The 27,483-nt window shown below is 41.1% G+C and overlaps 2 protein-coding genes and 1 long non-coding RNA gene across 21 annotated transcripts in view; 2 read left to right on the top strand and 1 right to left on the bottom strand.

Moving 5' to 3' along the window:
* The window catches only part of rad51b (RAD51 paralog B), a 209,670-nt gene that overhangs the window by 38,260 nt on the left and 143,927 nt on the right, over positions 1-27,483 (bottom strand). For 9 of the 17 annotated variants that reach the window (XM_022242184.2, XM_087131310.1, XM_087131728.1 and 6 more), the window contains one exon: positions 21,193-22,242. The exons of 1 other annotated variant lie outside the window; for it this stretch is intronic. In XM_022242184.2, the coding sequence (XP_022097876.2) occupies positions 22,151-22,242 (92 nt within the window). In that variant the 3' untranslated portion in view covers positions 21,193-22,150. Of the gene's footprint in view, positions 1-7,679; positions 7,835-21,192; positions 22,243-27,483 lie in introns of those variants that run through there. 7 more of the 17 variants (XM_087131279.1, XM_087131530.1, XM_087131633.1 and 4 more) reach the window with 3 other exon arrangements.
* Positions 183-13,062, top strand: LOC147800655 (uncharacterized). Of its 3 annotated transcripts, XR_015424200.1 has the most exons (5): positions 183-1,250; positions 1,866-1,963; positions 9,085-9,277; positions 11,332-11,425; positions 12,412-13,062. XR_015424200.1 is itself a non-coding variant. In XM_087132435.1 (4 exons), exons 1-3 carry the CDS (start codon positions 1,056-1,058, stop codon positions 9,272-9,274), a joined length of 483 nt encoding a protein of 160 aa, XP_086988561.1. In that variant the 5' UTR covers positions 183-1,055; the 3' UTR covers positions 9,275-9,277; positions 11,332-13,062. The 3 variants fall into 3 exon arrangements, 1 of the variants encoding a protein (XP_086988561.1); XM_087132435.1 differs by having other exon boundaries at positions 11,332-13,062; XR_015424201.1 differs by lacking the exons at positions 183-1,250; positions 1,866-1,963 and adding an exon at positions 1,976-2,661 and having other exon boundaries at positions 11,332-13,062.
* LOC147800654 (uncharacterized) lies at positions 17,475-21,195 on the top strand. Its single transcript, XR_015424203.1, has 3 exons — positions 17,475-17,607; positions 18,145-18,724; positions 20,230-21,195. It is a non-coding gene; the product is annotated as an uncharacterized LOC147800654 (long non-coding RNA).

The raw sequence follows: 27,483 nt of genomic DNA, 5'->3' as shown, positions 1-27,483 counted from the left end.
ATCAGTAACAAATTTTTCACAAGTCCATAAATTCAGTCAGGGTCAGGCTTGGATTGAGCAAGGCCAGGCAGTGGAGAGAGGGGGAGAGACACAGTACAGGTTTCCTGGGTGGAGGACCATGTTGCAGCAAACATGCTGTCTTGGGGAGCAACAGTCATGATTTCAGTAACAAACATCTTCATAAGTCTCTCAGCACCCTCTCCCGGGCCAAGGAGGGGATCTTGAACTGACACTCCCAGCCACTGACTGCTCGCTTGGCTGGCAGAGAGATAGAGAGAGAGAGAGAGACCCTAGCCAGGGTAGCAGCAATCCCTCCCCTTGGTTGTCTCTCTGTCTCTGTCCCTCACCTGGCTAATGGCAACAACCTGAGGCTCAATACCGTCACCTCCATACACAACTTGGTTGTCAAGGCTCACAAGTCTGGTATAACAAACAAACTTTTCTTCGGCTCTGAGGCTAAATGGGAATGATATCTATCAAGCACATAGGACTTTTTAAAAATGGGGGGGGGTTAATATGTCTTGAGATTTTCTCGAGAAATGGTTTTAAAAAGGACAATGCTGTTGAAATTCTTGGATAATACTAAATTGCAACACGCATAACTTTGGCCCAACATATAGAAAGGACCCTACGAGTATATTTAGTAAATTTCAGTTACAAAATAAGCATATCTTACAAAGTTATACACGCTATATTTGAAGTGCATCCAAGGTATTCAACTGAATGCTTGTAGTTCCCTGGTTCGCTTGGACCAGTACAAGGAAATGATGAGGTGGTTAGGGTTCATCTACCACTATCAATTTATCCAATTACCTGTAATTCTCTGGAAAGTCTTACAATACTGTACATCAACCCAAGAACAGTGGCTCCATTATCCTCAGAACAAGCAACAAACAGTGTGGAGGAATTTGAAAAATCTGCTCCTGACAGGTTGAAAATTGAACTTTTTGCCATCATGCCAGAATATTTCCAAGCCTCAGTCCCCCCCCAATTACTCCTTAATGGACTAGCCTTGGGGCCAGCTGGAAGAGTCTCCTTCATGCCACCCAATCAGGATGAGCCAGTGCAACCCACACAAGGGGCGGGACAACAGGTATCTATCATTCCGTAAAAGGACACCTGGTTTGGGGCATAGAGTGCTTGGGGAAGGAGATTCTACCTTGTGCTTGGACTATGTCATGCTAGTTACAACCCTAGGGCATGGTGTGGGCCAGTGGCTGACTTGGCTCTCTCCCCAGCAACATGATGAGGTAGGCACACAGGTGTTAATCAATTTGCTGTAGAGTTGAAAGAAGGAAAACACTGCTTCCACCTTGAAAATCAGGTACACACCTTACAGAAATGTGACTTGACTTTTATACGCTTTCAGATATTGAACTTTATGTTGTATGCCACCTGGGTGAATTTGGATTAAATTTCTGGAACTCTAATTGAAACATTCTGTCACAATCATCCACTGAACACAGAAACAAACTTCAAGGAAATACTCTCACACTATGACCTTTTCAGAACACTGATGGAATTCTTTTCAGCTACAACAGCCCTTGTAACCAGACAGAAAACACAATTGGAAAAAAATAAGGGAAAGTATCGACAGCTTTGCAGTGTAGGTGCCTATGTTCACTGTTAATCAGCTGTTGAACTAGCAGAGTTCATCATTAATTTAATAACCCAGTTTGGTATTTCAAAAAGCTAAGGTCTTCCAGGAACAAAGCGTGTGCGTGAATCAGTGCATAGCTGCGCTGATAGGACAGACTATTGCGTGCATGCGTAGTTGGTCCCAAATAGCATCAGACTGGGCATGCTCTGTTGGAATAGCAAACTAGCTCATTACATGACACAAGCCACATTGTCTTGTATTACAGAACATTACCAATCAGAGGTTTTCTACCTACGGCAGCAGAGTCAGCAGAAGGCTACTATCCAATTCAAAGCCTTCGTCTTGTTTTGCCTCCACATACAGGTAGTTGTATGTATTGAACATTCAGAGTAGGATTTGGCAAAAGTTCAGCATTAGGCTGAGGCATCAGAAACTAGCTTGATCACGATAAAGTAAATTTTGTGCGCAAAAAGAATCTGCGAGTTCAATAAATCACTGAATCAAACCGATCATTGCACTTGAACACCTCTTTAATGCCCCAACATTCCGTTAACAGAATGCATCTCTTGAGCCTGAGGCTGAAGGTGACCTAAAAACCCATCAGCTAATGCAGTCTTCTTAAATCACCAACGATCCCGTTCAGTCCCAAGGGGAAATGTCAAAGCACACACAGAGAACTGTCCTCCACCAATGGTTCCTCTTGCTTCATGAGAAAATAACGGACTCTTTCAACCAGACTTGCAATTTTGTCCATGAAGTCCCCTTTAATGCACCAACAGTCTCCTTTCAGTACGCTGGAGGCCAGTGTCAGGAATGCTGTGTATTTCCCCAAATTGCTCAGTCATTTAGGGCATGTTGTTGTGATGACAGCAACATGAGGGCACCATGTGGCCTGGGGTTTCTGGACCTGAATACTTTCTCAGCTGGTCCCAGCCAGGGGTCTTCTAGAATGATCTGTCCCAACAAACCTTGAATTGCAAATCTGCATAATTTTACTCAAGACTGTGATAATATCTGTGGATGGTTGAACAGATCACTCTCCACTCTGTGTCCCAATGCAGGTAAGGCTACAGGTGCAGTACATGTTATATTAAACACAACTTTCCTTATGAATACTCCACAGGCAATTTTTGTGCCGTTTATTTTGTCAGTCACTAGACCTCAAAGGCCTGTGGAAAAATCTCAACTGCTCCTCTGAATGTGAAAAGACATCCTTGTCCGGCATGATCAAATCTGCTGCTAGTGATGAAGTACCATAGTACACAACTGTGTCAGATTTGCCTCTCTGGTATTGTGCAATGTAGTTAACTCACCATGACAAGTAACTTGAATGCACAGAGGCCTTCCCAAAATGCACTGGATTTAAAGTGCACTGCAACAGGTCATGCATGTTTTGCATGCCTTAACAGATGTGAGGTGGTTTGTAGTTCCCTTTCATTTCTACACAGTCAACTACAATAAAACATATACCTACTACCCGATGTTTCAAATTTTGTGACAAAAATAAATATATGTAGGCTTGACACAAAATCAGGTGACTTCTGTTGTAAGCCAGCAAAAGACACCTGTTTCTATCAAAACCAGTTATGATTTCATTTTTCAAGGATGATGAAAATTAACTGTGAAAATGACCTTTAAAAAATGTCTGTTTCCTGAAGCACAGAAACCTGATTTTCGTCCCGAGTGTTCTCACATTAAAATGCTATTTGCTCTATTGATAAAAAAGCTGCTTGTCTCTACTCAAGAAATGCAGGGAATGCATGTATGGGAAAAGCCCATATTTGGAGACAAATACTATGTAATTATTCCACAGTCTGACACGATGCTCTGCCCACAAAATTGAATGGATTCCAGACACAGATTTTGAGATACGGGTACACATCAGAGATGAAGTTAAACATTCCAGTTTCCAAAATCATTGAGAAAGGACACAAGCAGGAGGCAGCCACTGGCAAAATTAAAGAGACAATTCACCAGCTGGTGTAGCAATGAGCCCCAGAGGGGGCTTGCTAAATTAAATTAGGTGTGGGGGAGTGGGAAGAAGCTGATATGTACCTCGGGAATGGCACAAACACCTGTGGTAGATAGACTGCCAGCAACTGCCAGGATGCTGGGATCTTAAATGGGTTACGTAACCACTTGGGGGTTCATCAGAGCACCAGTTTGTTTGGGTGGTAACCAGGCAGGGTGGGAACCAAGGATTGGAACTTGTCCTTGTGCAAAATGAGCACACTTTGCAATCAGCATGGTTCGGGAAAAAAACTGCCAGGATTGAGGTTTTACTACAGTTGCTTGCTTCCAGACTGCCAGATGGTTAAGCTGTGATTTTAACATTGTCTTTTCAAGCAATATATTTTGCTTTTCTGGATGCAAAGGTTAAATAGGAGGAATCTGGATGCTGATAGAAGAGTCAGCATCCTTCAGTTTCTGTCACTGGACTTAGCAGGAAGTCAAAGAAAAAAACAAAAAACAAAACAGCAAGGGCTTTATAAATTTATCACTATTTTGAATGTGAATTTTTTTACTTTTTTATTGTTTGGCTACACTCTGCTTGAGACTACAGAATAAGGTTTGTTGTTTTTTGGGGGGATGAAAATTTGATTTCAAGATCCACTGTTGTACTGGTCTTGAAAAATTTGTCATGTCATTGTTAGCTAGAGTGGCGAGCGCTGTGTATTGGAAACAGCTCAGGTTCAGAACACCAACCGAGTGGAATGCTTATTAGAGGTAGTGTAATGCAACAGGAGTAACAAGTTTTCCCCAAAATATGAGGCAGACAGAGTCAATAACAACATTCAGCTTTCAATTTCCTTCTCAATAGCAAAGGTAGTGATACACTCTGACTGATAATCATCACATGCCCATGAAGGGAAAGGAGATAGAGTGAGTGTATACGCATCTGTTTGCTATTTCCTTTAATGTTGCGAAAGAAAACACTACCATTGCTTCACTTCCTACTATGCTGCCGGCCTGGTCCGCTGTTTGTTCAAAGCGACAGTGCGACTTTTGCTTTCATTCTTTATTTAGATATCCTTGCCATAGTCATGTGACAGTCATGTGTGAGGTGTTCTCTTTTGTCCCCATGCAACTTCTGGGCTATTTGCGGAAAGCATTCTATCAAAAGATTATCCGTTATCTTGTCATAATATCACCAAGTGACTGATATGGTTTAATGACCTAGAATGGATGTTTCCTTGCACTCTATGAATGGATCTATGAGAAAAAACAAGAGAAACAGACTTTCTTAATGTTGTTTGACACTAGTCGGGAGTCACAGCTAACCATTCACAAAAAGGTTAGGGAAGAAAAGTGTAACAATACTGAACACAAATGCGAGAAGAACCAAATGTGAATGGGGCACTATAAGCATTGTTATTATAATCATTTACTTGGAAGAGCAGGATCATTAAGTAATGAAAGAAGAGACAAAGGATAATGTATCATGCAAATGGTACAGAATTCTACAACCAATTTATAAATCAAATATGTAATGTGTAATGTTTCCTATTGCCCATTATCTCCAAATGTCCTCTGCCACAAACTAAGACCTCTACTTGCCGGCACAACAATCAAAAACTTTGACTTTTTCTGCGAAGCAGGGAGAAAACACCACAAACCCTGTGCCAAACAATAACATCAGGAATCCCCAGGTGGGAGGGGGGTTGACATTCCAAACCTGACCCAGCCCTTCTCAAAGAAAAGGATGTTATTTATTTTCTGAAGGCTGAAGCCCAGGGAGTGACTGGTCAAACAGATCTGTGCACTGATCACCACCACCAGTTTGCCCACTGTTGTGCCAGTTTTAGGGTCATGGGAGCCCTGAGGCCACAGACAGTGCTGGTCAGGCACATACTTTTACTGATTCCTTTTTTGATAAAAGGGTTTTTTTCTTCCAAGAAAAATTGTCCCCCTCAAATTAGCCGCCTCGAAAAACATTTCCAACACTCTGGGTAAGGATTGTGACAAGGTTTCAACTTAAAGGAATGCTTTCCTATTCATCATCAATTTCGTGATGAATATACACACATTAAGTTCAACCAGGTGCGTATTTTAAGTCCGATGCCTCATGGGTCTGACGCTTCAAAAGTTTGAATTTTCGGACTTATGAGGTGTCGGAATAATGAGGCGCCAGATATATGGGCAATTTTTTTTTCAGCCTCATAGCTCCAATGCCTCATAAATCTGACATTGGACCAACAAGATGTCAGACTTAATATGAGGCGTCAGTGCGATTGACTGTGAAACATGGAGGAGTGTGGGCCCGCGCGACGCGACACTGCGTGTCATAAATAGTACACCATACTTGACACCAGGAACCAGTCTTGTTCCTAGCGCTGTCTTCATATGCTCGTAACGAGCGTCAAATCAAACGTCGGACTTTCGAGGCGTCAGGTTTTTTGAGGGGTTGGATCTATGCCATGGGCCAAAAAACCCCCCGGAACTTTTAAATGCATATGTCGGACCTATGAGGCATCAGACCTATGAGGCGTCAGACTTATGAGGTGTCGGACCGATGAGGCGTCGGACTCATGGACTTTTTGAACGCTTTTTTGGACTTATGAGGCGTCGGAATTATGAGGCGTTGGACTTAACGAGCTGACCCCAGTCCAACCACAGATCAGGGAACTTGGCATCGGTTTCTTACAAATACAAGTACATGTACTAACCATGAAGGAAGGAAAAAAACAAAGTAACAGTACATCTGCTCAGAGCAGGAACAAAAGAGGGCGTGTTTTAAAATGAAAGTTACAGTCCTTTGGTACAAAGTCACTGCACAGGTGCGCAAGTTTATTTGCGTTTGACACGGGACACACTGAGTACACCCAACAAATTTATTCTGGAATGTATGGTCTTCGCGTGCCACCGAACACTAGCAAGAACCCAGTTGGAAACTTCATACCAATCTGTCTTTCTTTTGCGGGAGGGGGGGAGTGCAACTTTAGCTCAGGGCGGAGAGTGGCTGTGACTTGCCCTTGTTGTGATGCCATGTACATATATGCTGCTTAGTAAGCGACACTTTTATACCAACTGATGACATAATTCTGCACTGTAATGTCGAACCTGCGCTTACTGAAACAATGAAATGAACTTTTGAGTATTAAATATCTGAAATAAAGTACTAAACAAACAAACTAATAGGGTCACATAAGTATCAGAGTGAAAAATTGAAAGGGATCTTGTCCCGGGGTTGTTCTTACAGAAACATTCCTGTTCTTCATTTGTACATGTACATCTCCATGAACGGAACATAATACAGTTGTGTACTCCATATCAAGCAGACATGTACAGAAACAGCTGCAATATTATGACATGGAAATGGAAAGAGGTGATGACAATTTGAAGCTATATGGACAGAAATATCATACAGCAGTGGCCCTAATAGTAGGAGTACTGTCTCAGATCATTCATAGTCCATGCCGTGATCATTCCAAAAGTTAACAGTTTAACCTGTAGGTAAATTGATGATGATACAAAACTCTCTACCAATTATATATCGCATTTCACAGGCAGGACAACCTCCTGCATGTTTTGTCTTCAAAACCTGCATACCTCCACACAGACTCCAAATTTCACTTTTATGTTTCAGAATGACCAGGACTGGGAAGAATCACAAGCACAATCCAGACTCAGTCCACTTGAAGAATAACAGACTAACTGATCTCACAGCTGTTCCCAGATTTATATCCAATGAGGGTCTGTGTTTGGCATACCACACAGCCACCTGACTGTAGGTACCATATCTTTTGCAATAAACCACATGTTTTGAGGGTGGCTTCCCAATCTTCCTAAACACATGTAATGGTTCTGTGTGCGACCCAATGAGAGGCCCCTGATTGCCAGAACATGGATTCCTACACAAGTGTGTTGAGATAGCCTGTGGAAAGCAATTATGCAAATCACGTGAAATACTCTACACAGCTGACTGATTGGTCTAATGTTACAGAACTTTCAACCAACTGCGATGACTAGTCTGAAGTCTCCACCTGTAAACATTACAGGAGATGCATGATGGAGATTCCGCTCATTCTGATTGGTGAAAAATCTGGATATTAGCATAAGATATTAAATAGGGACATACCTGTGGAAATGCAGTGGGAGTGTGCATTGTAGGAGATGAACACTGGTAATGTCATGTCTGCGTATTCTGGGGTGATGGATGGACAGATCAACCAAAGAGAAGTATTATCCAGCTATCCCAGCATGCCACTGGCATTTTAATGAAAAGGTCTGAACCTGGACAAGGAGTAACACGTTTCTTTAAAAGTCTTACACTGAGAATGCTGCACAAAGTAAAGTTCTAGATTCAAAATGTTTGATTATAGGCACAGGTTTAAAAGAGCATAAGACTGTTAAGCAGCTGCTGGTAATGTGACATCACAATCTGTTTAGCTTTCAGGGGTAAAGGCAACCTCTATCCCAATATCATTCACAAAAGGCCCTTGAGAACAGTTATCAAGAACAACATGTATACAGAAGTAAGATAAAAGCAGGCTCCAATCTTATTTTATTCGTGAAAATGTCGAGAGCTTGTCATTCAAACTTGATTTTTTTTTCCATTTTCACAAATAGACTTGTATGTAATCCATAGAAAGTGTATGTCTAGCATTGCACTATCACACCAAGATAGATGTTCCATGTCTTGGACATAAGGACTTCTCATGCCCTCAACTTCCCTTCTGTGCCAACATTAGCTGGTAATTGTGTCCCTACCTAACAAGATAACCACAACACTGAACCATGAAGCAGTTTCTACCAGTTTACATTTCCCTTCTCAAAGAATAGCTAACCTTCTCTGGGAAGAAAGGCCTTCTAAAGTACCAGGATATAGAGGGATTAAGCGATGAATGGGAGATCCTGGAGGACTGGGGATTATCATCCAACCTATCTGGAGGGCAAGCAATCAGGTTGTTGTACCGACCACAAATACCACAATTATGGGTTCACTTGTTTGTTTTAGGGGAAACCCCTCAACTGGGAAGATGGTCTTGCACAACACAACCCCTGCCGTCTCTGGGCTAACAATGTCCCCCCTGCTGAATACATAAACAAAGCCATCTCGTATTTGTTGCCCAGGATCATCTGTCTATCAACATTCCAAAGGCCTGCCAATAATATATCACAAAGGATGCAATTAGGAAACCAAGGATAACGACAGGGCTGAAGTCAGACAAAGAACCACTTTTTTAAGCTCATGGAATATTATTCATTCAATTCACTGAGCAATGTTGAGTAATTTCTTTCTACTATGGCTTGTTACATTTTTCAACATATTGATAAGGAAAAAAAAAGAGAAAGTTCAATGGTGACTGAACTTGTACTTGAACCCACTTGACAATGTTATCTCAGATGGAATCAACATGTGCCTCTTATCTACTCACATGAACTGAGGTAGAACAGCCCAGACACACTCAATCCAAACATGCAGATGGATCAAATCCTCAACAATACTTTCTTGTCTCTTGTGCCCTATACCTTAATTGAAGCCTGGGGCCAGGGATCCTCAGCATTAGGCCTGTCCCACCACTACTACCAAGTCTGGGATTTGTCAGTCTTGGAAACAATGGGCATTACTACTGGAAAGCATGGAGAACACTAGGCCGAACCGATCTGGTACAAAGTACAAGAGGATCATGCCAGATTTGTGGCCAAAAGAGGATTCTTGTTCCAACTTGAAAGGTGAGGCTTGCTAACACCATGAGCCCTCAGCCCTGTGCTCTGGTTGTGTAGCAGTATCCTATGTATTAGCTCTGTAATGGATAGAGTTGTCTGGATTATGGCAAGCTGGAGACAGATCCATTATGGGGCGCCATCAGGGCCAAAATTAATATTTTACAAACCATTGTTCCAAACCAAAAACACAGCTAAAAATTTAAAAACAAACAAAAGAAAAACTGCATAAACAAGGGAAATCAAGAAAGTGAAAAATGTAAATGAAAAACGAATGACAGAAAAATGAAGCAGAATTCTTAATTCTCTTTGTGAAAAGCATTTACAAAATAAATTCTGAAAACCTCAAACGATCAGAAAAAGGAAAAGGTCAACAGACAAAATTAAACGACAAAAGGACAGAAATAAATAATAAAACACAAAACCAAATGATCAAAACCAAAGGATCTAAAGACAAAACTAAATTATCAAAGGACAGAGCCAAACGATCAAAGGAAACAAACTAAGTAAAGCAAACGTCGAGGGCGGCAATTGCTGATGCAATGACAGTGTGCGTAAATCCAATCTCGACTCCAGTGTGTCAAAGAAGTCATAGCTTGTTGTTGCAGGGATTGGACTACTAGCTGCACTGACCATAATAAAATCTCATCTGGGTCTATGCACTGACACTCACATATCCTAGAGTAGGCATCGTTCCTACGGTTATGCCTCTGCCAGTGCTGCCAGTAATACTGATGTAACTACGTTGGCGTAAATCTGTGCTGGAAATTGGGGGATGACTGCCAGGCCATGAAAATTTGAAAAGCCGGGGGGGGGGGGTTACATTGAGAAATTGTTTCCCCTTTTTAGTGATATTGCAAACATAGTTGTTTGGAAATCCTAAAAATTCTCCACAATCGGCGTTAATTTTTGCTCATTACAAAAAAGTGGGGGGGGGGATGATTGATTGCCAATCCCCAAGCTCTAAAAGTGGGACGGAATATATATCCCATCCTCTGGGATTTACGCCCATGTGTAACTGGTAGTGACATTTGGCATAACAGAACTGGGCCCACGCCTACTGGCCTAATGTTAGGCCTGGTGGTATAGCCTTACCAGTAGGCCAAAGGCGCTACCACCACGCGGTCTGTTGGTGGTAACGCCTCCATCACTAGCACTCTGTCATGAGCATTGAGTGAACAGTTCTTCTCGGTTATCATGACAAAATCGTTTTTCTATTGATAACTAAACTCTCCAAAAGTAATGAGCTATGACTTCTTTGACACACTGGATTCGCGATTGGGTTTAAGCGCGCTGTCACAGTATCAGCAGTTGCTGCCCTCAACGTTTGCTTTTACTTAGTTCATTTCTTTTTGTCCTTTGATCATTTAGCTCTGTCCTTAGATCGTTTAGTTGTGTCCTTTGGTTGTTTAGCTCTTTGGTTTTGTTCTTTGATCATTTGGTTTTGTGCTTTTATTATTCATTTCTGTCCTTTTAAAGCTTGTTTTTGTCCTTTGATCTTTTCCTTTTTTCTGATCGTTTGAGGTTTTCATCATTTATTTCGCAAATGCTGTTCGCAAAGCAGGATTTAGAGCCAAGCTTCATTTTTTTGCTTTTAGTTTTAAATTTACCTTTTTCAGTTTATCAATTTCCTTTACTTATGCAGTTTTTCTTTTGTTTGTTTTTACATTTTTAGCTATGTTTTGGTTTGGAACATTTGTTTTGTAAAATATTAATTTTGGCCCTGACGGCGGCCCATAATCCATCACCAATTCACATCAGAGAGGCACGTAACCTAGCCTGTAGTCTGTTTGGAGCAGTGGAGGGAAGAGGGAACTACAGGGTACCGCATGAGAAACAAGTGCGCAAGCTTACATCCTTACTTTTGGGGAAAAGTTTCGGAATTAATATGAGGGAGAGGGAGAAACGTCAGTAGGGAATGGTTGCAGAGTACACAAAATGTGAATTGATAAGACCAAAAAACAAACACAAACCAAATACAAAACCAAAACCCCAAAACACACAACACTGTCATAATTTCATGTAAAATGTTAAAGAATCATCTTCCAATACTCTCTCATCAGGACTTGATGACTCATCAAGGCAACTCCAAGAAAGGGCTCTGGATGAGTAATAATGTAACTTGAGGCCAATGTGTGGTCCACCTGAGAAAACAAAGTGAGAGTACCAGTTCATGAGCAGAAATATGGAGTAGCTCAGAGTGTAAAGGGGTGAATATTATCACAAGGTAACATGTGGACTGTTACCATTTCATGAGATGAAGCTAAGGGACATGGTCAAGGGACAGTCCAGATTTTAATGAGTGGTAATATTCCTTCCATTTCAGAATTTATAACCAACATTTGCTTTGTATAAATGACATGCAGAGCCAAGTCGGCTGCATTGATTCAGTCCTTTAAATCCACGTTCTGAAATGGACAGGAATGCTGACACACCTGTTGGTCTTGGTGCTATGATTGTGTGTGCTTGTCAAGCAGTGTGTCTTGGCTCACAACCCTCTCCCTTGGTTTTGGTCTACGGAGTTGTGCAGTTAAAAATTGGTGAGGGTTGCCTGTTCAACAGCAGTGGGAACAAGGACGATCCTAACTGTTGAATAGTAAATCGCATCACCATGGGCGAATGGAACATTTTGAGTCCTGCCAAGAATGGAAGCAATAATGAATACCAAGTGATGTGAACTCCACAAAACAGATGACCAAGGTCTGTGCATCGCTTATATTTATGCAAACAGCACTCATAGCGACAAATCACTATGAAGAAATTTTGCGATAATAAATCTCCGTTAGCAGTGAAAAAGTTAAGTTAATTTTGCAGTTTACTAACACAGTTTTTGTGTACCCCTAGAACTAGGGGTGTGCTTCATCCAATTTGTAAGGGGTTGCACCCTGACTCAGAAGATTTTGGGCGGGGCTTGAGAGTCAACATGGGTTTATGTCGAGTCAACAAGTGCTTATACATGTACATGTGTATATTGGAAATATATCGGAATCTCTATCCACATCCATGAGGTGATTTACAGTATTTCTGAGGCTTGTTTCAAGTCAACTAGAAACTGGTTCATGATGCCCTGAAGCCCATCTGCTTGACAAATATCTCAGCCAATTTTGCTCTACTTGACATTTCCATTTCCATTTTTTGTCTAGACAGTGGTTTCCTGGTCTGAACATCTTCATTTCACAAATAAAACTCAAGCTGTCTTCACTAAGATCAAGATCAGAGAGTGAAGTGGAAGATGTTTTGACGCCTGATATCTTGCTGGCTTCTTGCTGAATGAACTTCACCAGAAAAACCTTTGCTGAAAATACTGCTAGCAAGTCTTCTGATGACACACACACTTTCTTGACAATCACTGAGTCAATTGTCTATCAAAAAGAGTAAGCAAGCACCCAATAAGTGGTTTGATAAACTTAAAAACCATAATATTGTAGTGCCGATAATCCTAAGGTCTGGGTTTTATTCCTAGGCTTGCCTTGAACTTTATCCACTGGTGATAAAAAGACAGCCTGGGCTGAAACTTAAACGGTGTGTCCACCATTCACCTCAACCCCCAAGCAGTCCCTAAGAGTTCATCTATTCTACAAATTTCTTTCCAAACACTGCTTTATTCTGGAATTCTGGAACGTTGGACATGACTAACATGGGTGACAAGATACTCAGTCATTACGTACAATGCCTGTGTTTAAGAACACAGTCTGCAATCTGACCAGTCTCCACAAATAAAGCCTCTATGGGCAGTGAAAGTTGCACAAATGAAGAGACAAACAGATTTCAGTGCACCGGGACTGGATAGTTATTACGGGTGGGTGTGGCAGCAAACATTTCTTCAACGGTGGTTGATGTTGTGGAAAGTTAGACTTTTTAATTAACCTATCCTCAGGAAATTGTCACTTAAAAAAGGGTAAAAAGGGAAAAACACTTCTCTGGACCACATCTGACCTTGACAAGTTTAATGTCCCCTTAAAAGGATGGATGAGACTTTCGCCCACACATTGGGGCCTTTTGGGCAGGTATCAGTTTAATGTTCCATCACTGGTGAGAAGTTGAGAACCAAATGAACCCCATCATTTATTGAACGTGTGTCTGGATCATGTCACTAACAACTTCAGACTTGGCTCATTCCCAAGACCCATGAACAAGGAGCTTGTCTACCAATTAAAGCCCAGACTTCTGGCTGAGTGTCTGATGGTGTGAGAAGTTGGTCTATGAACCTTCTCCCCCCCCACCTGCTCCACCTTCAGCGATTCCAAACCCCTTTGAGAAAACATCCTCAAGTTTTGTGAAAAAACCTTATCGTAAATCAGTCAACGGTGAATAAAATCACACAGACTCTGACTCTCGTGTCTACCAAATGCAGTTGCCTCCCATGAGGGCATAAGCAAAAAAAAAAAAATCACAAATGGGGGGGAACACTTCAGTTTTTGCATTGTACAAAACTTTCTAGCCAAAAGGCATATTTATTATAAAGTCTGGAAAGACTTTTGTAGCATTCCTAAACTCTGTAAAGCCACTTTCCACATTTTTTTTCATAAGCATGTCAGGTATACAGTCATGCAGATTAAACAAGTTTGGAAGCTGTGGTCTTTTTTGCAGGCAGTGAATGAATGGGTTTAAAGAACGATGCTGACGGGGAAGGTAAATTAGGAGTATGTCAATAGAAGCATCTTCTGTTTTTTTTCACAAAGCTGCAACATGAAAAGCCATAATTATTCAGAATGGTATGATTTTATTTCAGCTGTTTCCTAGGACGGACATTAACCCGGTTCTGTTCTAATTATGAAAGTCATCTTGCAGTCATGCATGCATGACATTACATTAACTTTCTGGATATGGCAAAATGACCTCTCCAGAAAAAGCCACTGCCCTTGTCTCTCTACTAGGTCGTCATAAATTTAGGGATATTTATGATCTTGATCTTGGGTGAGTGTTGACTGTGTTTTGAGGGGAATAAATAGCCCAGTTGGCTTTTTTATGACATTCCTTAATCTTTGTTGCAAATGGTGAAAAATGTACCACGCAGTACCAGACTCCAAGTTCTGAAGTAGTTAATGGTGACTGAGATTTCATAACTTCACCACACCGTGTCAAATGCCAACGCTAAAAGTGATAAGTGAAATATTCTCAGGTTTTTTTGGGTAGCACTCTTTCAGTGCTTGAATTCCTTGATGTTTGCACTGGTGTTCAACAACTTCTCACTGAGCTGAACAACCTCTCGCATGCAGTGTGGTCACACTAAATTTATGACCGAGGCCAATGGCAGGCAAGTTATCTGTATGTTTTGACAGCCTAAGTTGCATGGTAACCAAGTATGTGACTTTATGTCAAAGCATGGGGTATGTGGTAATTTGGATAGAGCATTGGATAATGTGGTCTTTTGAGGAATAAGAAATTCATTTACAGCTATCGATCACAGATGTAAGCAGATTAATTTGAGACTGTATTCTGTATGGCATAGTGTCAATCAAAATAAACTATTTAACGGCAAAGGTTAGCACAAACCTTTAATTAGAGACGAGAGGTTAAAACAAGGAGAAAACAACATCAAGAAGTTGAAACTGAAGGTACAGGTGGTTTAAAACTCTTCAGCGAACCTTTAAAAATGGGGGAGGGGCCTTACAAACAAAGTGTACATGAAATCCCCAACTTTTAAACACCCCATGGAAGTATGTGTAAGTGGAACATAGGCTGGATGCCAAAGCGTAAGTGAAAGTCATGTGTTCAAAGCACCCCACTCATTTCTCCAGTGACCCTATATAACCATAGCTAGACCAACTGCAGACTATCAAATTTTATCTCCATAAATCTGAGACACTCTGCAAAGCGGTGCCCGAGGGGCATAAATGCACCAGCCACGTCATAGAAAGTTTCAAGAAAGACCAATAAAAGTTCATTTTCGGTGTAAATTTCACTGCATATCTAAGCAGTGCAGGTGGTGGTTGAATTACAATGGTATTGTTTATTCTGCGGGCTATTAAAAGGTTTCCATGAAACCTCTGCAGTATTAATAGTAAGAAAAAGGTTCATTAATGTGCAATTAGATACCCGACAGTGATAGATGTAACAAATTACTGTGAATTTTGTAACATCATATCTACAAATATTGGGGTTTTCATATCTATTAATAGGAGGGTCATGAAGACAAGGGGGAGGAAATAAAAAGTGCTTCCTTTTGGTCAAAATTCTGTTGAATGATCACAGAAACAGCAATAATTTGGAGAAATTCAGGAAGACACAGCATGGCTTTGAACTATCAAGAAGTTGACGTTGTAAAGATGAACAAATACATTGACTAGAGCAAGATTTGAAGTTTGAACCAGCGACTTCCAGAACACTACTGGTGCTCTGTCAATATCTTTGTCCAGGTTTGCTAGTAGAAAGCCATAAAACCTGAAACACCATATAGCCAGGGATCATGTCCCAAATAGGCCTACATGGTGCAACTTGGATATGGTGGACACCAGGGACGAAGAAGTTGGCACAGACGAAAATCTTCCTCAAACAGCAGAAAACAAACTGACTTGGTCTTTTTTATCCTCCCTCCCTTCCCCACCCCCCCCAAGGCTACACCTGAGGTAGTACTTACTGGGACACAAGGTCACTGCTGAAACTAGTTCAGGCAGCTCATTTTTTTCCATGGGACAGTTCCAGGGAGTAAAATCAGAACTCAAACTCAACTCTACAGGGGAACTGGAGCATAATTTGGATGATTAGTATTCAAGGTGGGACAAATTAGATAATTATGGTGGATGATGATGCTGACAATCCAAAAGGAAAAAGAAAATGCTGTATCAGCTTGTGCTGCAGTTGTCATTTAAAGGAGAATCTGGCCCATTAATCGGTGTTTTATAGAATGAACGATTTAGTGAAGGTGTTAACAGCCAAATTTACTGGCTTAGCGAAAATTCAGACAAGGATCAGAAGCAAGCATGATGCTAGTGACAATTTGGCTTCAGGGTAACGGTGTTTTTTTTCTGCCAAATATTCTCTGTTGTGTCTCGGTCTGCACAAAACAGCTTTTGCTCTTATCCTTTGTCCATATAATAAATAATATTCAAGAGTTTAGAATTTTTTGTAAGGAATGGGGCTGTTACTGAACACGGTCTTGGGTGTAAAAGAAAAGAGGTAATGTTGTTTGGAAATAGCTCAATAATCCCAGAAAATGAAGACAATGTGCATTTGTAATGTAATTTTCAACCTCATACCTTGTAAATAAGAGAGCTACGTGTTAGTGAACAAAGATCATACATCAAGTTTGACAAAATTAACGTAACTTTGGTTTAATTTATAACCGAATTAATTCTAATCAATTCAAATATTAAACAAGTGTTTGGTTTGAAGTAGGCCTTTGCTTCAAATAATAAGAACGTTAAATCTTTCGACTTTTTTTTCAAGCAGGATGTACAATTTTTTTGAGGGGGTCACACACTTGAACGAACATGTAGTCTGAAAAGACAATCTCTCTCCTACTTCCCCTGGATGGCACTTGCCTTAAAATTTGTAACAGATGGATTTGAAATCTCCATGGAGCAAGAGGGCATGGCGGCAAAGGTTAAAAGCAATCATTTCAGTTATTCAGTTGTGTCAGTAAGAAAACCAGGTGCACAGGTGATAAAGAGAAGAACCTGAAGGAGTGTATGTTCTTCATGATTCAACCTCATTCCCAAAAGTATTATGGGGGGGTAGTTTGACCAAAATAGAGCCAAACTTACAAAAGTGACGAGTAATTTCTCAAACCCACTCCTTACACGTACATTGTATACCTTAATACAACAGAATCAGTGTGAGAATTGAGCTTATTCTCTCCCCAAAATACAGGAGAGAAAATGCCTGTTGCCACATTCTGTGGGTGGATCATTCTGAGAGTCTGTAAGTCACTGCTTGGAGAGACCCTTTGGGGAAATTCATTGGTATTTCAGGCTTTTCCTGACAACATTTGTTGCATGTCTGGACAATCTCAAGCAATGTGCACACTTTTGACTCTTAGGTGTTTCTGTTAGTTGGTGCTTGGTATCTGCATGAGGACGCAAATGAGTTTTGACAGTAACTAAGGTGCACATCTTACTCAGCAATTACCCAACAATAACAGGGCTCCACTTCATGATTTAGAGGTCTACATCTCCAACACACCCTTAAATTGGTGCTACAGGTCTCCAATATCTAGATTCTTCAATTCCCACCTGCACGCCATCCAATCCGACCAACCCCAACTGGTACATAAAAAGTCCTGCAAAATAAGTCTATAATATTTCAGCAAATATTTGTTGCTCCTGCAGATGGCATCACATGTGAAGTTACTTGGCTCACAAATGTAACCCTGAAACAAGAGGCACAGGGCAGTTAAGGTAATGAGGCAGAAATCAGATGGAATATGTCAAAGGATTATACCCACTGAATGATTCCGGAGTGAGATTTGAGGAAGATCAAATATCCAGGAAATAGTCACCAAGGTTTTAAGGGCCCCATAGCACCATAGGGTCTATGGTAGGCCCTATTTATATTTGCCTGAGGGCATACACCCCTTAAAATACCCATTTCTTGTGTTCTACATTAAAAATGTTACAGTTATACATAAAAACAGCTTAATGGTAAACTCATAATTTTCCAGATTTTATAACAGATTGTTTGAATAATCATGAAATCAGGAAAATCCTAATGACAAATCCTGAAACCAGTAAAAATCCTGACAAATCTCACCCCTGAATTGATTACGACTTATAGAGAATCTGTTTGACTGATGTAAATTCTTGTTTGGCCACGATGATTTGACTGTATTGTCTTCAATTTGACATTTTCCATGTCGGATTACTTCTGCCCCAAAAGCAAGTTGTCATTGCCAAAGGGAGTGACTAATTCACATTTTCTTTCCTTTTTCTGCCCAGAACTAAGACGTTTGAATTCCCTGCTAAATAATCACTGGGTGTTGAGAAAAATGAGGCAGTCAGACTCAACTGTACTAAAAATGAGTACAGGGAAATCTGCTTCCCATTTTCTGTTCTGCACTACACACCACAGTTCACCGTTTCTACTGACCCTTACTTTGTGAACATTTTCTGTGAGCCCAAGTAAGTTTGTTATGACTGTACTTTGTAGTTGATCTTATCTTGTGAATATTAATCTTATCTCCAAAATAACAGGGTACTTCAGCAAGAGAACAACCCATTCTCAACAGCAAATTTAAAGGCCCACTTCCTTTAGATGCAGATACCCGACAAATCGTAGTAATGGGTGGGGGCTTTGAAAATGTGGATGCAGGGCTTCTGATTTTGCCACATCAGTGGTGAGTCAGGTGGGGTTGAGTGAATTGGGGTGTTGCGGTATTTGCCCATTACTGCTCAAGACACTGTGATCCTAAGGAGTAGGTGCAGTATTCCAACAGTGCTTGCCCGAAATGAAGTGCGCCCGAGGTGATATGGACACGCATGTGATGTCTGTCCTATCAGCCTGGCCCTATGTGGACTCGTGAGTATGCTTTGTTCTCGAATGACCTCGCTTTTTTGAAATACCAAACTGGCTCACTGAATGCGCACTAGAAGATTACTACTAGGGTAATTCCAGAAATTAGGGGTCCAAAAGTCAGTGTGACAATTTTGTGTCCCTGTTACATCTGACCTTGGTTATTTGACATGGAAACATCACCGGAATTGATTTCAAACTATTACTGTTTGTTTGGCAGGTAATTTGCATTAATTAATCACTCTTAGAAATTAAAAATGTGTTCTGAACTTACAAAATCATGTCAGACGTGACAGCGACATGACAAAAAATGGACCCCTAATTTCTGGATTTACCCGCTACTCAGTTTCACTCAGTTTGTGGAGCTGAAGTAATCAGCTATGAAGTCTGACATCTAGAATGACACCAACCTTTTTGAGAGTACAGACAGCAGTTTCATGACCCGCATAATGACCACTGGGTTACCAAAAGGTTCATCCTGCTGGTGGGGGGGGTAATACTGCACCCTAGAGTCCTAAAATGGCATGTGTGCAACACTGGACCAGTTTTTAATCCCCCAAAAGGGCAGGTAGTACTTGAATAAAATGGGATAAAAAAAAAACGAGCACAAGTGCAGGTCGCAGAAAAGGCTATGGTGAGAGACATTTGTTCCGGTTATTTGTCTTTTGGGTTTCATGAGAGAGAAAGGGCACATGGTGTCAAGTGTGGAGCAATTTGTGTGAACCCAGCTTTCTCTTCTGGGAACGTTGATCCGAAAAAGTGTGTTCTGCCTAGGTGAGAAACAAAGTGTTCAAACTTGCTATACATTGCTAAAAGGTAGGTGTCCAACCTGTAAGTACAACAACATTGTCAAGCCAAGCTAAAATTTCCCCCCATGGGATGAGTGGGTGGGTCTGTCTTCTTCCCGGGCCAGATGTAAGAGTGGTGCAAATGCATTTAAATTTAGGTTCCCTCAAATGTTACTGCATACAAACAAGATTAAGGAAGAGCAATGCAACCTTTCCCTGGTAAATTTAAATCTAGTGTACCAGGAAGCGAGCCAGAGGGAAGGGGGCAGATGGAAGAACCCACCTGCTAGCAGCAAACCGACAGAGGAAAGGGTCAATTGTGAAGTATTTTAACCCTAACCCTACATAATACTACAAATTACTACTTGTAGTAAAATGTAGTATTGAGCGCTGTCGCTTGTAAGAGGACATGACCTTACTGTTCTCAGAAGCCATAAGATACAATAGATAAGACAATGTATCATACAGTGCTCTGGCACTATGAATGCATGGCTTTATTGTTCTCTGTACAAGTAACAATGGAAGTAACCTAGCCAGAAGTAGTAATTTGTAGCGTTAGGTCCTTCAGGCTCAGACTATTACTTAGTATTTTGTAGTACTGTGTAGTGTAAGCCAAACAACATGCTTGGCGGTTAGGGTTAATACCAATTGATGTTTTTCATACCCTTGGCAAATAGCTGTTTCATTTCTTTCCTCTTCCCCTCCCCCCATTTTTTTTTCCAGGAGGGACAAGTGCCCTGTTGTTCCCCCTGCAGGACATGCATGGGTCCAACATTCTACCAATGCATCCAACCCCCCCCCCAATTCCTTCACTCCAGTCTGAATGCAGTGGATGTGGCATGACACCTCCAGGGACACGACAGTCACATTTCCTGGACTGTCTGCTGCAAATGCCTGCACTGAGGCCCTTGTTGCCCAGAAGCTAAGATAGCCACAGGTTGTTGGGCAAGTGCAGACTTCGCCCCTCACAGCACCTCAATGTGTTACCATGCCCTGCACCACCCCCAAGGCAGTATCCCAATAATGTTTAAACAAGCCTGGCCCCATTCTCCACATTTCTGATATTAGTGCAGATGTTATTAGTTATCATTTTTCCCCTTGCAGGGGGGGGGCAAACTGTAACCCAGGGCAGCAATGTTGCTCTGTCATCACCTGGAGACCTGAGGCTGTCAGGCCTGAATGTTTTAAGTGACAAGAACAAGTGTAAGCTATTTCATTGATTGGGTTCTGCTGTGAGGGACTTCCAGCATGGAAAGTCTTGACATATAGGATATGGTTTACAATCGATGTGTTTGAAGGGTCCCCCCCCCACCTTCCCTTAGAAATGTCGAGGATCATTGATCTCGCTGGTCAGAAAACAGATTGATTGCAGTGGTTTTGGGTAGAAAAGGTGGCCATGGGGGAGATGTGAGTGATTCACTTTGGGAAGGAAATCCACAACTTGACCTAAAAAAACATGAATTTCACATTCAAAGATCAAGATCTGTATGAAACTATGTGCTGAAATGCACTGATAAAAGAATCATTACCCATATCAAAGTATCAAAGCCTTTTGATACATTCAAACCAGGCCTCGTCAAAAGACTGCATTCTCCCAAAAGCCCCTCTAGATGCACATGACAAATCTATAGGCACGCATGCCAAAGATACGAGTTGTTTCGAATGAGAACTTGTACGGTTGCTCACCTGCAGTTTTGGCACTGTTCATGCCCCCAGATCCTCTTGAGTGATGCTCAAATAGCCATGGCCTCATGCTCACCTCCTACTTGGCAGACTCTCCATCAACCCCGTTTCCCCTAGATCTCTTACTATTTCCTGAGTCATCACTCATTCTGCAGGGTACCCAATCTTTATCTCCACTGAGCTGGTCCTCTTGATCTTAAAACCATTCTCCAATTTCCTGGTGGTTGACATTTGGAGGTATTCATTTCTCAAGGCCTATGTCCAGCTTATCAAGTAGAAACATACTCCCCCTTAAAGCTGGTCACAAGGATAAACACCAGTAAGTAGTTCATGTTAGGGTGTGAGGTCTCTGAAGTTTGGTAACCATCTCGTTCAGAGTTGCTTTTGGCAAAACTCAGCTAAAATTGCACCTCCATATACATGAGTTTTTGGGGCCTGTTGTTCTAGCAGCTCCTCCATTTCTTCAGATCTCACAAAAGTGCCCAACTTCTTGGTGTCAAGCAAGACATCTTTATCCGCCAGCTCCACTTTCCTGCACCAGGCAACTCCTTCATACATCATGCTCTATCCTCCCGCTGGTCAACCACTTCAACTTTTTTCTCTTGAGACCATGGTGTTCTGCAGTTGTTCAGTTTTGTCAGTACATTTAAACTGATTCTCAGAAGTATTATATGTTACAAATTACAAATGGCTCAGGTTTTATGATCAATGCCATCCTCTTAGCTGTCTTCAGCATTTCTCTGAACCAGCCAAGGTTTCCCATCAATACATCTGGGAATATTCGTTAAACTGTTCAACAAAATGTCTGGTTTCAGATTCAGGATGAGGTTTTTGGAAAATTAAATTCTGGACTTTTGCTGTCCATTGAAAGTAGACAGGCTATTTTCATTTACTGGAGGGGTTTCCAGAAAATATTCAGTGCGAGGGCTGCTAAAGTTGTTGACATCTTTGGAACTTTTCATTAGAGCAAAGGTAAAGAGGTCCTAACTCGGATCTTTTGAAGACCGGGATCAGTTCCTCTGTTGACAGTTGGTGTATGGCTGTCTGTGGAATCTGTAAGAGAAAGAAAACCAAAAATTAAGTGATATGGAGTAACGAAAAAAAGGAGAATGCAGAAATGAAATTAAGGACATTATAGAAAAACTATACTATTTCCATCTCGTTTACTGTTTTTTATTTCAAGAAAAACGTTAATAACAGAGAGACGAAAAGAGAGGAATAATTTCAAGAAGCTTACAACTCTGAATGCCAACAATAGCCAACTGGAAGTGCTTGCAGCACGCCCAAGCACATACAGGAAATTGATGCGATGTTGCCAAGACAGCACCCTGAGTGGAATTCTTATGTGCTGAGTCCAACGTCAGAAAACTGTCCAATTTAGCTTATCATTGAGTGGAATATTGTTATCAAGGACCCTCAGACAATCCCTGTGGACTTTTTTGCCACATCCTCCAGAAGACTCTGGGCTATTTTTCATTTACTAGTTCATCCCCACTTTCATTTCATCAAAGTTAGGCAGGTGGCTCCCCTTACATTTCTGTTTGGTTCAATTAAAACTGTCGGGAGGGGAAAAAAATCAGTTAAGTCTTTCAAAGTTTTACCATAATACATGATTCATTTCTCCCTTTTGAGTAACAACAAAATGCAATTGAAGCTACATTTCTGAAAGCATCAACCCTTTTTTGTACATCTTGAGCTAATGACACGCAAACACTTCAGCACCTGCTGTCCAGTGGAAGTTTTGACAAAAACAAAAACACAGCTCCATAAGTTACCATGCCTGCAGAGAAAGACACTCCACCACCAACATAACATCTGTGGTGCATTACAGTTTTAAATTAACATCGATAAATTGAACATAGCGCTCTGATTAATTCAATTACGGCCGACCGAGCCACGCTCTGCCAAGTCAGGAAGACATGTCCTATACTTGGAATTCTCCAGACATTTGACAGGAAGCCGCCACAAACGGAAACTACCAAGACTTGGTCAAGGCCTGGAAAGGAAGCTGGGCATTAGCTGGGTCTGGGGGCAGTTCTTGTACATGTACATACCAACCCTACTTTAAGAATCTCACTGATGCCTTGACCTAGAAAGCAAATATCCAACCAGGTGGGGCTCCGGTCACACTTGACTTGCAGAAAACTGACCCACACCTCATTCCAGACTTTAGATGAATCCGTGCATGTAAGTAGCCAAACCTGTTGCTGCAGCTTTCCAGATCGCAGACAACATTTTAAAAAAATGAAGTCTTGAATAAACATTCTCACATCGGGATTATCTGGGGGAATGTTGAATACCAACTTGAAGACAATGATACGATCAAATTGTTCAATTGTAATGCTTTTGAATCCAGACCGTTGACAAGAGAAAATCTTATCAAGACTGGGATAAAAGCAATGTACTAATTGATTAGGGCATTTTAACCTGAATGATCGTAAGTGTGCAGGCAGGCTCCACCATTCCATTCTTCCACATCACTTTGTCACTGAAAGTTACAATACGTACGGCTAAATTTGCAGCTTTTCAGGCTCATAAAAGTAGAGGAATACATTGCTAATGCAAGAGTGAAGTGAGTGATGGGACAGTCAGACCAAGCTGAAGAAATGCATAATGCACATAAGAAGAGCCTCTCCTCTTTTGACAGAGTACCGGTGCTAATTCACTGGCAAACAAAAGTGAGGCTGGTGGGCAACTCTTTCAATCAGGTGCCTGGCAGTGGATCTCATACATTTCAACAGACCTTATTCACGGGGAACCATCTTTCAAAATCTTATTCCCTGAATCTATCATGTTCAGTATAATGTTAAATGGGGTAGTGCCAGACTATTTGGGGTTCCACACCTCACTGTTGTTTTTTTTTTTTTTTAATGTGGCTTAAAACATTTAGATGTAAAAAAAAATGGCATGAATTGTATGAACTTTTATTTCATCGTTGTTATTTTCCCTCACTGGTTCCCAGGACAAAGAGATGGCATTCTTTTACAAAGCACCAATGGTCCTTCAATGAAAACCTCACTGCGCTTTTCACAGGTTTATGTGCATTTGGCAACCAGTTATTTGTGATGAAATGTACTACATTACTCAGTGTGTGCACCGGGCAGAGGAATGAAACGATTCCCACCAACCTGTCTCCTCTTTGCCAGTGAGGGGGGTGCTTCAAGTCAGGGCGGAGAGATGAGAAGTTGTGACAGAAACATCAATTTCTCTGTTCCCTTGGCAGGAACCGATTGCATTGATTGCAGCAGGATACTTGTGAAAAAGAAGTGCCAGGTCTGGGATGCTGGCCTTCACAAATGACTAACCTGGAACAGTGTCAGGATGTGAACGTGATTGTAACTGTTTTTGCGAGGACTGTTAAATGAAGTCTTCCACATGAAGTTCCCTGGTCACTGACCTTGAATCCATAGCTTTCCTCTATCACAATCAGGATTCAAATGTGGTTTCAATGAGAGCATCAGAAAACATGTGATTGAAAAACAGGAAATGGGGAGGGCAGTAACCATTTTCAGCCCAATTTTATAGATTTATTTAAACAACGAATTTGAAGATAGCGTGTGAGTTTTTGTATTCTAGTAGTGACTGGGTTGTTGAGAAAAAGTAGTGGCAGCCTGGCATGATTCAGGAAGGGGGATGGCCATGATTTCTCCATTGGTTATTTTGATTTCTGTGGTGCACGGATGATTGGGTAAAGCAATTCCATAGCCAAAGGATATCACTTGGCAAAGTAACACCACAGACACCTAACATCCATTTTTAAGTTCCAATTGCAGGAAATCCGTCCATTTCTGGCAACATTTAATAATAGAAAGTGCAATGAGGCCCAGGAAATTTACTACATGTAGTTGGAAAGCAAACCAGGACCTGGTTAGTTCAGTTGGATTTTTTTGTCAACCCGGATGATCATCTGTGCAGAAATATGCCAAAGGACAAACCACTTACAGAGAAAAAAAACCCAGAAGATTAAACAATTCTACTTTGGTTGCTGTTACTTGTGCAGATAGGAATGCATTTTTCCTGATTAAATCAATTTGTAAGTCAATTAAAACATATCCGTTAATTAATCCCTTGTCCTGGCACTGCTTCTTCTAGGGTAAAAATAAATTTGTGTAAACTCTCCGCTCAACTTATGAATGGTTTACTTTTAAATACATTTTACATGTATTTTAATTATAATAAGTAGCATTCTTGTAATTTGGCTTGTAATTTGAATGAAATGAACTAATGAATGAATGAACATTTGGATAAGGAAATGTGCAATTTGATCAAATTTGATGTTTTTGGTTAATATTTTTGGATGTGTTCACTATAATTGAATAGTGATTCATGGTCTAAGAGGGAACAGATTTGAAATAATTGGGCTCAAATCCGAATGCCAAAGGATATGCCCAAATACCATTGGGATGAGATATATAGGAAAATACACCAAGGCCAAGTTTGTACATTGAGTTTCCAAGTGTGCTATATATAAAATGGCAGGAACTTTGATGATTGGGAAAGCGTCAAATCTCACCCTGAAAGATCAAGTCAATCAAGCTATTAAAAGAAAGGTCAGTAATAAACATATTTGAAACTGCGGATCCAAATTTTAAAGTACGTCTTCTGCCTAAAAGTGGGAGACAGGATACGAGTGGGGGTGAAACAGGGTTGGGGTTGGGTGGGCTGTGAGACAACTTGTGGCTCACGTCATCAGCCATTGCGCTATGAAATGGTGCACACCAGAAGACAACCATTTTGGAGAGACCATTTCAATTTTCGTATCCACCTTGAGCAGAAGCAACCCCTTGTCAGTTGAAAAGAGCCAACGTTACTCAGGAATGCTCATTTTATTGGTAGCGATGTGCATTTCATAGTCGTTTGTGAACCAGCGAAGTGCAGTTCCTACCAAAGGAGCTGACGTTCACAGCTGCGTTCCCTCTTCATCTACCTCGGGGCTCATTGTCCCTCACCCCTGAACATAACATGTATTCAAAATAATGATATCAGAGGTGCAGTTGCAGAGGCATGGATCCCCCCTTCCTTGTACCGTCACTCCCTCCCCCTCCCTCAAAATTTGGTAGAAGAAAAACAAGGTTTAGTCTTGTTTAATCTTGTGACTAAATCAAACCCATGACAGTACCCCTCCGGAAAGGGAACCCTGCCCCACCTATGAAGTGGAGCTAGTTTCTAACAGATGTGGTTCTGTGCCATGGTGGAGTGAAAAAGGAACAGATTTTCAGTAGGCATAAACATTGATTTCCTTTTACCAGGAATGGATATGACACATCAGAAAACTACTCATCTGTTTGCAGAAGACTAGAAGTCTCTGGAACCTCACTGGTATAAAATTACAAAAATCAGGTTCCGTAGGTTATATGAATCTACTCCATGCATTGGTCTATAAACCTGGCTTTGGTGATCTAATCATTATAAATCAAATCTCCATGTGTTTTTTTTTTACCCAGGGGTAAGGTTGTTATCACAAGCCTATTATTGGCCATTCCTTCCCTTATGTAATCATACACCCAACAACATGACTGGAACCCCACCAAGTGCATGAAGTATGAGGCCAAATCTGCTGGGTCAAAATCCATGTTTCTCTAAAAAGGGTCCAGATCCTCACGTTTTTGAATGAAAAAAAAGTGTTTTGTGAAAGGTGAAAAATGGGTGAAAGAGTTTGAATATTTTCTTATACTTCTAATTCATGCTGTACTTCTTCATAGAATTAGTGAGAAAATTATTGACAGACCACTCTAGGCAATACTCAACAGCAGGGTGTTACGTGGTGGTAAGGAGTTCTCCTCCAAAAAAGAAACATTAAATTAGACACTGGCAGGATTGCCGTGGCAGAGGTGAACCAGTTTGCGTCACCGAAAATAATGACAATTTGACATCTTCTATCAATTCATGCAGTTCACAAAAATGGTTGAAACAAAATCAATAAATGAAGATTTCTTGATAATATAACTGCAGCTGAAGTTGGCACTGTGACAAGAGGACAGAGATTTTTAAATCAAGTTCACAAATAAGCTGCTGCCAACTATCGTTGCGCGGTACTTTGCCTAATTCTTTTGTGAACTTTGATCCTGTCCGTAACTCAAGTCAAAGTACAGACTGATATTTGAAACTGCTTTAGTCCGAATTCATTAAGAGCAACAACTAAGTTTTCTTCAAATGCTTTGAGAAACACTCTGTTTCATCACCTTGGCCCAAATCACCTATTTTTGTGTGGGCCACCTCTGTCATTGAATAAATCTGATGTCATGTGGTCTTTGGCAACAGTTGGGGACTCCTACCTTGCCTGAGGGGGAAACA

This window comes from Acanthaster planci, linkage group LG01 (genome assembly GCF_054643075.1).
Source record: "Acanthaster planci isolate LZ-2023a linkage group LG01, COTS_SCS, whole genome shotgun sequence".
Taxonomy (NCBI): Eukaryota; Metazoa; Echinodermata; class Asteroidea; order Valvatida; family Acanthasteridae; genus Acanthaster; species Acanthaster planci.
Note: the sequence above shows the minus strand (reverse complement) of the source record. Positions and strands in the feature narration are given on the sequence as shown.